This window comes from Branchiostoma lanceolatum, chromosome 4 (genome assembly GCF_035083965.1).
Source record: "Branchiostoma lanceolatum isolate klBraLanc5 chromosome 4, klBraLanc5.hap2, whole genome shotgun sequence".
Lineage (NCBI taxonomy): Eukaryota > Metazoa > Chordata > Leptocardii > Amphioxiformes > Branchiostomatidae > Branchiostoma > Branchiostoma lanceolatum.
Window position 1 is genome coordinate 25741398 of NC_089725.1, and position 13027 is coordinate 25754424.

The following is a 13027-nucleotide window of genomic DNA, read 5'->3' on the forward strand; positions in this document are numbered from 1 at the left end:
AAAATTAACTGTTTTTCTGTTCTTTAGTTTAATTGATGTACTTTATTTTTAGGTTGCCATTAATAAATACCATGCAGAGTGTACAAAGTACAAAATCAAAAAGCCCAAAATCTATCCTTTGATTCCAGAGCATTTTCTATCCGTTGAATATCAAAATGGTCGTCGCCACATCGCCTTACTGTACTTTATGTGCTGATACTTTAAAAGACGTTTTAGCGATGTTTCATCTCTGCCGGTTCTATTAAACAATGCAGTTACTATAATACATTGTGTAATACAACAAGTGGCACTGTGAATAGAAGAAAGAATATGAGGCCAAATGTAGTGATGACTTCAAAAATTGCGTACTATACCAGGTCCTAAAATCTACTACGGTAACAATATAAATTCATCACACACAATAAAATCTGTTCTTCAAGTCAGTGGGAATGAAGTCTATTTAATTCCACTGGGCCGTTAAGTCCTCAATACAAGGGATTGATAGTTCTTGGATCCGACTATAGATATAAAAATATCAGGTACAGTAATTACATGACGAATCATACAAAGGTTTCTAAACCGAATACACTGCATAATATATCCTTGACAACAATCACAGTGAGGGTAAAAAATTACATCAGAGACAGTTGAAAATAATAGCAGTCATAGATAAATTGTGTTTGTTCTCAGCTCTTTTATGTACATTGGAGTAAGCGGGCTTTTATGTACCAAGGACATTACTTGTATGTACATAGTGCTACTGGTGAATATCTGGTCTTACATAATCATCCTCACTAATCAGACATCAGGGAGTTTTGAAAAGAACCAATTAAAATGATTTTGGGACGAGGTACCAATTAACAATATATATCAATAACCTGATGTCATCATTAGCTTTACTAATTAGACATCAGGGAAAGTTGCTTTCTGTCCTGGACATGATTCTGCTGGTTTCACTTTCTGTGTTCACCTTGTGCAAACTGAATGAGTTTTGAAATATCTGCTTCGCCTGTCAGTTCTTCCACTTGACTTGCTGGAAATGAAACAAGATCATTGTTAGTGGAGGTATGGGTCATAAGCCCTTCTTTCAATTGTACTACAGTGTGCTGTTAAAACCTACACAACAGTAAAGCCGACATCACACTGTCAACAACCTCCAGCCAAATTTGTTGATCGTCAGAAGGTTACCAAATTCCAAAATCAACAGAGAATTGTGTAATATCTTTCTCCTCAAATTCTACCGTTACATTAGACAGGGCTCAGTGACCTGCGAACATACGTCAATCCCTAAAAATCATGCAGTGATCAAGAAGACACTGGTCATATTGCTGCCAAAAATGTGCTTTAAAGCTTGCAGACTTATCCGGCAAGCTATTTGACACTGACTTTTAGTTTAAAGTTTACAACATTATTTGTTATGTACAGCAGAGAAGAAGAAGCACACACAAAGAAATCAGGTCTATATATAAAGGCTTTCCGAGTTGCCAAACATACCCTCTTGGCATTGTTTTTGCTAAACTGTAGGTATTTCAGCAACAAATGCACATGGTAGAATTTTTGTTTTGGCATGCACGACAAAAAAGAATCACAGACATAGCAATCAGGACTAGCGGCTCACCGAGTTGTTCAGAGCGGTAATGAGATACTGCCTCTCAAGACTGTAGTCTGGAGTCTTAAGTCTGTAGTCTTCTAAAGCAGCGCGGTCCTTCAGCTGAATCAGTGTCTGATTGGCCAAGAGTAATTCAATCAGTACTGAATTATCAACGGCTTAATGTCATTGGCATAATTAGCTTTATGTCATTGGCACAATTATACTGTTAAAGAATCCATACCATTTTGACATGACAGGACTGGAGTATGCTAGCAGGACTAGAGGAAGGGATGCTGAAACTGTACGACTATGGAGTACTAGTATCACAATGTAGTACATTCATCCAATCACTTCTCACAAGCACACAACATGAGTTTAGTAGTTGAGAAACTTACATCTACAACAATTCTATGGCACTTGTGTTTTGCTGCAAGGGCCAGCCTCTCATTTGGGTCCTCGATGTAGGCGAGGTACTTGCTCAGGATCTGTGATGGGATAAGGAAAAGATGTGAATATTCTGTGGTATCCTTCAATATTCAAGCAATATCATCACTATATATATGCTAGCTTTACCATTTCTAGTCTGCATGAATGGTTTTACAGCCCATTACATGTTACACTGGTATTCATTACAGCACTGAAAAAGTGGTGACATTCTAGAAATCTACCATGAATCAGCATTGAAGTCTGGTTTCTTCTAGAATAACCTTCTTATAATTCAAGACATATCATTGATTAACAAAGATCTTTGTACACTACCAAAGAGTTAACACCTAGACAATGCTTCAGTGGCCATCTGTCACCTTAAAAACTTTGTTAACCCATGATTTACATTGCGATTATGTAACATCTAATAATATGTTATAATATCAAGTGTCATTCTCTTGAATCCAGCTTCATTAGTACTTAGTACTTGAAAGCCTGTGCCTAGTTTGTAAGAATGGAACAGATCTCAGAGTCTTAACAGGAAGACAGGAAGAGCCATGCAGAATATGAGTATTGATGAAGTGCTTACATCTACAGGTGCCTTCTGTTTACTAAGGATCTCCACAACCTTCTCAAAACCTATACAGGCCTTCATCTTTGTGCCACCAAACCAGTTCTGAAAGTATCAAAACAATAAAAATGAATACATTTGTATGTCGATTGTAAATGCACCAACATATGCAGGTACCACAGTTTAGCACAAATTCAACCGATATATGTCTTCAAATTCAAAACGAATGAAATGTACATTTAAAGCAGATTATTTCATCATGGTGCATGCAATTTAATCTCCAAGCAAATTTTGAAGTACATGTACAAGACTATAACATTTTATGACCAGCTGCAATTTCTGACAGTCCCTCTCCCAAAACGTTGGGGTTGTTTCTGTCAGAAAAGCCTAGCTGGCCTATCACAAAATGTTACCATTTTCTTCCTCTCCCTGCTTGGAGATTTAATTTTCAATCGAGTGCTTAGAACGGTGACCAACCTTTGAAGTTAGGAGGGCTTCAATCTCCTTCCACCTGTGAAGCTTGGCCAAGGCATTGAGAGCAGACCAGGTGTACTGTTTGTCAGACACCTGCGCAGGGAATAGGGTTCAACTGTAAACAAAAATACTTTATGCTACTAGTATGTTTGCGGGGCTCGAAATGCTGGGTGCATATCCACTTTTGTGTGCCCAAAATTGGAGCTGTGCATCTCATTTTTGACTGTGGGTGCACTGGTGCACCTTGATCTTTGTGTATGGTTATGTACATAAAGGTACGATTGTACACTAGTATGCAGCATATTCTTGACAATCAAATGTCAGAAAGATAACAAAAACTTTGTTGTATTATTTGTTTGAAATTTTGAAGTTATCTATTGAATTTCAGATTCAACTTCTGAAGAGAAGGAGTAAGGGCATTCCAGTTAAGATAAAGGTTATTGATTGATAAGGCTAACTTTGTAATTAGATTTTGCTGACAGTCTACTTTATTTTTGGTTGTGCCTCCAGATTTTTTTCTGTGCACCTACATTTCCAGTTAGGTGCACCAGTGCATCTATTCCTGCATATGAAATTCAAGCCCTGCTTTATCATTCATAGATGAATGTGATGCAGTAACAGAAATTAAAGGTTAAAGAGTGTCAGGAGTCATGTCAGGAATACGGCAGTCCTTCACATTACATTTGTTCACACAGTGCCGTTCTTTGTGGCCCGATAGGAAGAAAAATTGGTGCTCGTTGTGAGTGACTAACCTGGAAATCTCTCTTGATGGACAGGGGACTGGACAAGGATGACTGAATGAATGAAGAACACAAAACAAGTCAACTTAACAGCCACATGCCTAAGAGAACTTAACAACCACATGCCCCAGCTATGCATTGACATCACGACGTTCGCTGACCTAATTATGTATAATGGTATAAAGATATATCTTGTAATTGGTACATTTACAGTGGCAGTAGCGCCTACACATGTAGGGGCCTCACCCCCCCCCAAATCATGCTGAAACGCCTGCTCCCACCCCAAACAAAATTTCCTGCTGCCACCTCTGCATTTATCTCCCTTTTTTTCGCCTTTAAAGAGCATGATAAAAGGCTAAATCCCACTTGTTGTCATTATGATATTAACAAAGTTTTAATACACTAAGGTTAGAAGAATGAATGACACAGATGCTTACATCTGACTCATTGTAATGGTAGAAGCTGCAGTAGTACAGGGTGGTAGTCAGGGGGGTCAGGGGAAGTTGGGCCTTGGGAGGATGGTCCCTGAACACTGGATGCTTTCCACCAGCTGCTATCTTCTTGTCTTCTTCCTAAATAATAAAGGACATGTTATCAAAGATTTTCTTTTCTCAGTCTAAATGCGTTAGGACACAGAATGGTTAAACCTTCATATAAGTGAACAATAGTCATGTTGTCCAGCATCATAAGTTCACATATCTGCAAGGTGTAGGAAAATATTTACTTAAGCCAACACAGGCTTCCTAATTACTGGAAGAGCCTGGAAAATCTCACAAAGTTGAAGTCAATGATTAGGTGAGTCTCAACTAACTGTTCAATACACACGTCCTCTCACTAAACAGTGTTTGGAAGATGAGTTGAACTGACACTTCCTGAAAAGCATATCAACTTTTACTAGACAACAGAAAATGAAAATGAATTGATATGCCTCACATGGTACCAGGGCTGTCTCCAGCTTTAATTTTTTTTCGTATTACTCATTGTTTGGAAGCCCAAGTTGTTAAATTTCGGTGTTAAATCTGTCATTTGAAGCTATCCGAAATACATTTTCATCAATTCCATGTCATCAAGTTTAGATTTTTTTATGGAAGGGGTGAGATTTTTGTCTGTCCCAACAAGCAAATTTCCGTCCTGGGATGGATGGAGGGATGGGCCCTGCAACCTGGAACCCATTTCATCATTACAATTTATATACAAAATACGACCTTTAAATCAACTGAGAATGTTCCAGTCTCTTAATCCCAGTCCTGACCAGTAATCCCTCTCTGTCTAATCACCACATTCATCAAAACGTCCTGACAGAAAAAGGATGTTTTGACAGTGTTTTGAGTGGTACATAACTACTCAGTGACTGTGTATTTGTATATTGTATGCTTTTTTCTGCCTTGAAACCCTCCTGCTGGTAATGAATCATTACATCATGAGTGCTGTCCTAGGCTTTATGTCATTCATCTTGTACAGAATAAAGATGATTTTAGAGCCTAGTGTACCTGAATCTGGAGCTGCCTCTGTAGCAGAGTGCACTGTTCCAGGAGGAGGGTGGAGTCTGGGGCTAAAGAAGAGTCATGCTGGAACGACCTGAAAAAACATTTTGTTGTCATGAGTACAGATTTGCCACTTATTTGGTGTGTGCTTGAGACTTTGTACATGTAGCACAGATATTAAGTGGTGATACAGGATCATTCAATGACCCTGTCAACCTAAATACGTGAGGTACTAAGTATACAGTATTTCTACTATTTTCCCATGCTAAGATCGTGTAATACAGCTGCTATATATCTAGTACAAATGACATTAATCCTAAGATCCACATCTACATGGATGTGAAAGATGGATCCCCCAGAAAAGGTCACTGCACTTTGTGCTCTTCTGTTGCTCATCTACTTAATGCCAAAGGTCTCCATTAACAGCCTACAGGATCAGGACATGGATTAGCATAAAAGAATGATCCATTCTCATCTCACCTGACAACTGCTGCGATACTCTGTGCCCTGCCAGCTGCCTGGGAGGGGGCTAAGGCCTGTTTGTACTTCAGCACCTGGTGAAATAAAGACCATCATCATGGGAACCTGCTTCTAACCACTGTAATAAAAAGCTATGTAAAAAAGCCATGTCAAAATTATTTTGATACTGTACATGCATTTGTAGGTAGGTAGGTAGGTAGGTAGGTAGGTAGGATTTAATTTTGCAGAATTGAGAAAATGTGTTTGCTGTGGTTTTAAGTTCATGCTTCAAACAATGGGGAAGGCAAAACAAGTATTTTCACGATGGTTTCGAGTTAGTGGTGAAGAGGCTACTGTGGAAACCACTGCGTACTTAAATGCATTTACAGTAAAAAATGATCATTACTGTTACTCACAAAAACATCTTCCATCCTTCGTAACATTCTGAAAAAAAGGGCAAAAAGAAGGATAAGCTTTTCAGTTCTCTTTAGAAGATTATCTTCAGAAACCATGGTTTAATCAGAAAAGATCAAAGCTACAAAGCCCATGCAGTACAATCAAAAGTTAAAGAGAGTTTGACTCCAGCATTTGTTAACTATAAAAAGACTCTCTGTCTTATGTACAGACGCTAGACTAATGTAGGAAATCTCCCACAAATGGAGTAGATTTGGTATTTTACAAAAAAACAAAAACAAATAGGTCTTTGGCAAAAGTCCTAGGGAAGAAACCCTAGCACAGAAAATCCAGGGGGGATGAAACACCCCTGTCAAAAAAGTCCTAGGGAGCACACCCTAGCCAAAAAAGCCAGTGGGAATGACCCCTGTAGATATATGTAACTAGGGAGCACACCCTAGCGAAAGAAAAGCCAGTGGGAATGGCCCCTGCAACAATATGTAACTGTGTTTATTTGTGGAATTGTAAATGTGTATGTTGTTATGTTATGTACTTATGAATGTTCGAATAAAATTTAAAAAAAACAAAAAAACAAAAAAACAAAACAAATAGGTAGCTATACACTCTAAGTCAAGGCCTAATTTATGTAACACGTTAGTTACAGACTTGTAAAGCTCCTCCAGTTCATCCAGGTCATAGTGGCACCATAAGAAGTGGATGAGGTGGTTGACAGCAACAGGTCTCTTAATCAGCTCCTGATGGAAAATACCTGGAAAGAAAATAGTAGAATGATTTAACAAAAAAACATACCCTTTGAAGTACAAGATGAAAAACATGAAATTTTGCTTATGCATCTGGTAGAATTGTACAAGAGGTGCAACTCACTTTTCCTGACAGTTCTTTTCAGAAACAGGACAGCCTGGAGATAGAGGGAGAAGGCACGAGTTATCCAAACACACAGAACAATAACAATATGTACCTGGAATTTGATATATAAACTAACTGACCAACACTTTGACTTGCGTACCAAAAACTATCCAGAATACCAGATGTTAGATATTTACGGACCTGTCCTTGGTGCTGAATACTATATCCATACAGACTCAGACCATTATCAGAAGGTGTTAAAATGTGTTGCTTTCTAAATAGATTGCCAAATGCCAATACCTTGCTTTTTATGGGCAGCCCTTCCCTCCCATTACTCCTATTGCCTCATTTTCGACATTGTTTCCAGCTTTATCTCACAAAATGGAAGATTTGTTTAGTTTATTCATATTGGTGCACCAGCACATGTTATGATGTTGATTTATTTTGTTTTGTTAATTGATTTCAACTGGATTTGTATGTTACCTTTGTAATTATTAGTTCACTTCTGTTGCTCTTGTTCTTATCTTATAATATATGTATGTGAATAAAATAGAATGAAAAAAAAAAACATTAGGGCAATGGGTGTCACAACTGGTGAAGAGTACTTACAATGGTGATGGCATCTCCATCATGCATCCTGATAGCAGCGTCCAGCAGGGCAAGTTTGTCTTGTAGGGACTTGTAGGCTTCCAGGGAATACGGCTGGAAACAAACAATGTACATCTCAATGAGGTCAATAGTATATGCTGAGTATGTTCTACCTAAGGCTGTGTGAAATTAGAAGATGTGACATTCTAATGCTTCTCAAGGTAAACAGATTGGTATACTTCAATTCCCATTGGAACACAAGAAAGAAATAGTACAATCCTAGATTCCTACCTGTCCTAAAATGATTCTTTTGACCGTTTCCTTCACAGGTAGTGATGTCCATCTTGCCCTTTCTCCTAGCTGGAACAAAGACAAAGTAAAATATAAGAAGTCTGAATAATAGAATCACTTATGTTTTGTCATGTTTCTGACAAAATAGCACATTGTTATGGCGTTTTAATGATAAAAAAACACAAGTCCATCTGTTGGCCAATGATGCCTTTTACCACTTGTAAGATAATGATACAGCATTTCAGATATTCCAACCAGGCTACCCTGATGTGGTGCAGACACGGAAGTCACCAGATTATTGGATGCTGTGATTACCAATTCATTGTAAGAAAGAATGGTAATGTACCTGAACTTGTCTTCTGAGAAACTGAATCTCTGTCTCAAGTTTGGAGACTTCTGTAGCTGTGACCTGCTTTGCTGGGACATCTACGATTGCTGTGGGAAGGCATTTTGGAAGCCATGACTTGCTTTACATTGACGAGCACTTACGTTACCCTTCTTTGACAACAACAACAACAACGACAGCTGCTATACAATGCTAGAATGAATATACCATAATTTCTTTCTCTTCAAAATATAAAATGGTAGTGAAAAACATTATTTTTATAGTTTTAGTTTTAAGAAAAACAACTTGCCATCTTCCAGAGACATGGGTTCACTTCTGGTTATTTTTGGTTTGTTAAACTGCACACTCAGGGAATTATCTGAAAAGAAACAGGATATTCCAGATCACTTTTGTTGTTTGTACACATGGATGTATATGTAATCTTCAACTTGCAACTAAAAATAATAATCAATGGTACAGCCTGTTCAATGGTTGCCATGTGATAATTGTGTAATTCTATTTTAGAACAGATAATTTGTGCTGTAATATCTAATACTGCATTGATACAACAGCATAATGCACAAGCTGAAAGATCAAAACCAAAGTTGACAATACTAACAATACTATTTACTGCTACCTTGTGAACCCCCTAATTTGACAGTTGCTGCAGTACTTCTGCTGCTGGTTGTTGACAGAGAGCCACTCCTGTTGGCGGGCGGGGTGTACCGGGCAGACCGGTATTCTGCTGCTGTTGGGTAACATGGAGATGATCATGTTTTTCAAAAATGTACTATAGTTCCTTTAGAATTACATCATTCTTATATTTGTTTGGTTACTTTCATGCCAATCAGCACATACCGCGCCAAGTTTCCATTTTTACTATCAATTCATTTTTTGGAGCCAGGACTAAATTACATGGCAGGAGTGGAAAGGAGGTTTTTGTGTTGTTTTAAGTTCACAGTCAAAACAATCCTTTATAACAAAAACACATATTCTTGCTTCACAGTGTCATGATCTGCAAATGCAATGTACTGTGAAATTAAAACCTCTACGTATATTTCAAGATCCACAGTATTCTGTACATAGCAATAATTCATTGTTCTTCTACTTTAATAATCCAGACATTCATCCCCACAAATGATAAACAGTCCACGCAGTACTTACACGTGATGCTGCCATGACTGCTGCTGTTGCTGATGTTACTGGAGGTTTCCCAGGTGATGTCATCGTTGTCTTCATCGGCAAACAGGGCGTCCGCCCCAACTGTGGACCGGAGCGCACTGGACAGACGAGCTGCCTTCCCTTCACTGACTCCCAGGACGGTGAAACCCTGATAGAATTCACAGCCATGGAGAGGATATCATCAGGTTGTCATGAATTATAAGTCGCGGTTACTGTATAGGAAATTTGTGTACACAATGCAATAGCAAGTTATCTGCTCATTTTAAGGCTACCATCTTCTTTTCCTTATATACGAGGGTTCCAACAACTCAATGCTCTGTAATAAACAATTTTCTGTAATCATACGATTTTCCATTCTTACGCCTAGTATAAGGTGTACACTGAGAGGCAGGTGGAATTTTTGATAGAGAAACCATTACAGTCCTATACAGAATCAGCAGCAAAGCTATGCAAAATTAATTTCCAAGCAGATGTAAGGATCTGACCCAATCTCTGTGTTTTACGCCTCACCACATGAGATATATTAGAAAATACAATACTACAAACGAATACGAAATGTTTAAAAAACAGGTGTAAAACAAAGAGAGGATAAACCAGATCATTACATCTGCTTGGAGATTATTTCAATACAGTCTAGCAAGGGTGACGTTACCTCCTCCTCATCGTCAAACATGTTTTTCTTGGATGCCGAAACTGACGACTCTTCCCAGTAATCCTCATCTTCTCTGCAAGCAGAGACAATACATAAGATAAACACCTGCATAAAACTGAAGTTAGAAGTAAACAAAACTAATCACTGTTGCCTATAATCAAAACTAGCATCTGAACATCAGATTTCAGAGCTACAACGATATACCAGTAGAGATGTTATACAGAATATAAAAAACTTTCAATAGCAATTGCAATTGCAAGTTGTTGCTATTGAGACATTGGAAAGATGACAGTTTTACTACTATTTCTGGACACTGATTGCAGGTTTCTATGAGAAAAAGAACCAAACTTAAGTTTGCGTTATTTTGATATGTCACCGGCCACACAAGGGTATTATTTATAATCAAAGGCCTTTGATTTTTCCCTAGTCGTTATACCACATACAGTGTTTTGTCTGCAAAGGTACCCGGGTCACCGGTTCCTCACTGGGCGCCGAGTAATGAACGCGTTAACAAAATAGCGTCGTCGCTGGACGTCCAGCACCAAAGAAAGTTCATCACTAGAAATCCAGTGACGAACGGCTTTATTCCAGTAATGAAGCCCCCTCGGTGCTGGAATTCCAGCACTGAATCTTGCCTCGGTGCTCGGTTTCCAGAAATGAACTCCGCTCATCACTCGGCTTCTAGTGATGATCTCCGCTCGTCACTCGGGGTGCCAGACAAGTAGGCTGGTTCAAAGGTCATTCATCACTGGTTACCCAGTACGGAGGTCCCGCGGTCACGGGTTCCACGCTAGATTTACCAGTGATGAGTGACTCTCTAGTGCTGGAAGCCGAGTGATGACATAACTTCGTTAGTGGCCTTCCAGTGATCACATATCATTATCACTGGAATGTTCCAGTGCTAACTATTAGACAATATTTTGAGTGCATTTTGAGTCGATACCGTTACGGCGTACTACAATAAGACAAAGCCGGGAACCTTTATACCGTATAATTTTTTAATGATTGATTTGTCAGTGTACGGTACTTTTGTGTGACACGAACAATTATTTATTCAAGCATCTGGATATATCTTATTCCGTCCGGGAGCTTGCCCGGCTTTGCTACCGCCCGGCAGGTATTTTGGCCTTTTTTCGTATTAAAGCGTAATGTTACGTAAATTGATGCGTACGTTAGGGGTTTGCGGATTCGATGGGGTGGTCTACAGGGGTGGGCTAGTGGGGTGGGCTACCTCAGCATCTACCCTTTCTGGACCTCAAGGCTGTGCATGGGGGTTTGGCCTCTTATGGAATTTCCTTGAAGAGGATCTGGGTCAAGCTGTGGGTGGGCTAGAGGGAAGGTAACAGCACCAAGACTGGTAGAAAAGCCATTTATCATAAACAAACTTCTAAGTACTCAGTATACAATTAATTAGGATTTTAGGGAAGAGGTACAAGGGGAAATAAACTGGAAGTTGCATAGAACAGCTAGGGAATGAGAGAGCATTTGTTTGACAAAATTCAAAACATATGTCTCACATTTAGACTAGAATGTACCTGAATGCATGTGCTTGCATACAATGTACAATGTATTTGTGGTTATGTGTGTCAGTGTGCATGAGCGTGGGTTGGAATGTTTTAAGTGTGTGTGTTTGTACAATGTATAGTGTTGCTTTTGTTGCTCATTTCTTTCTTGTAGCCACAATGCTACTGTCCTGTTGGCCTGACTGAGCAGTATATAAAGGAACAGGGAACATAGTCCTCCATGTTTAAAAATCTAAAACTGGGGATAACAAACTCCTGCACGATGTAAATGTATGCAGTATGCTCATTGCCCACCTCCACCCCCCACTGTAGCATCCCCAAAACGATAAGATCCTTCAGCAAAATAAAGCATTCTTTCCGGCCCTCCCACAGAGTGACCCATCTTTTCCTCAAGGAAATTCCATTCAATGCTAAACCCCCATGCACAGCCTTGAGGTCCAAAAAGGGTAGATGCTGAGGTAGCCCACCCCACTAGCCCACCCCTGTAGACCACCCCATCAAATCCGCAAACCCCGTACGTTAGCGTAAACTGCACATCGGATTAGCTGGCTCGGTTTACAATTATGGTGCGGAATCTGGTTTTCCAGCCCCGCGGGTACTCTCATCTCTCTCTCGGTTTCCAGTGATAATTCAGTGATTTCCAGTAATGAAGTCGCCTCATTGCTGGAAGGCCACAGATGACAAAACTTCATCACTGGAAGTCTAGCGATGAAGGCACCTTCGGTGCTGGACACCGAGTGATTACTAAGGAACCCGTGACCCGGGTACTTTTGCGTTTTGTCTAGTAGTAACGTATTGTGTAGAAGTAGAAATATGTAACATCACACTTACGCTGTGAAGGCTGCAGCTGCCATTCTGGCTTGATCCTATATCAGATAAAGAAAATGTAACGTTATTCATTGTCATGACAATAAATGACTCATGACATGACATTAGCTTTTTGTCAAAAGTTGCAAACTAACATAATATATATGGTATCTTGCTGAATTTTTTCATGATATCATAGATTTGATCCTGTCCTATAGATCATCTTTCGTATCATTTTGTTTCAAACTCAGTCTCGGAGGTAGCCAACAGCAACGTCCCCTATCTTTTCTGATTCAAAACAGGTGCACCTCAAAATTTACTTCCGTGTCTGAATAGGTTTCCTTCCAATGTGTCACTGTCTGACGCTCAAATCCACCTCCTATCACATGTGTGTGATTGCTCTTAGTCATTTGCGAGGACTGTGCTGCAAGAAGATGAAATGTGGGCCAGAAATCATAGATATTTTGAAGAAAAACAGACATACACACCTTTTTACTTCCTGCCATCCTGACCTCTCAGTAACCCGCGCGCTGCATGTTGGGTGTAACCTCTGAACCGCTGACCTTATTTCCGGTTGACTCCTGACGTCACTTCCGTATCCTTTCCGGAACTTTCCTTAGCCGGCGAATATTTACTGGACTCCAAAGAGCGGCGCTTCCAGAAACTTCTCCCCGT

General features: G+C 39.5%; 1 protein-coding gene across 2 annotated transcripts; it reads right to left on the bottom strand.

The window, feature by feature from the left end:
* Positions 1-419: 419 nt before the first annotated feature.
* Positions 420-12920, bottom strand: LOC136433668 (spermatogenesis-defective protein 39 homolog). Of its 2 annotated transcripts, XM_066426096.1 has the most exons (21): positions 12841-12920; positions 12377-12411; positions 10023-10095; positions 9353-9518; positions 8826-8936; positions 8499-8567; positions 8210-8298; positions 7864-7932; positions 7594-7686; positions 7003-7036; positions 6784-6886; positions 6141-6168; positions 5746-5819; positions 5272-5359; positions 4219-4353; positions 3794-3835; positions 3045-3134; positions 2586-2672; positions 1966-2055; positions 1598-1702; positions 420-1012 (listed from the first exon to the last, which is right to left on the bottom strand). In XM_066426096.1, exons 1-21 carry the CDS (start codon positions 12856-12858, stop codon positions 992-994), a joined length of 1620 nt encoding a protein of 539 aa, XP_066282193.1. In that variant the 5' UTR covers positions 12859-12920; the 3' UTR covers positions 420-991. The 2 variants fall into 2 exon arrangements, with proteins under 2 accessions (XP_066282193.1, XP_066282194.1); XM_066426097.1 differs by lacking the exon at positions 1598-1702.
* Positions 12921-13027: the final 107 nt, after the last annotated feature.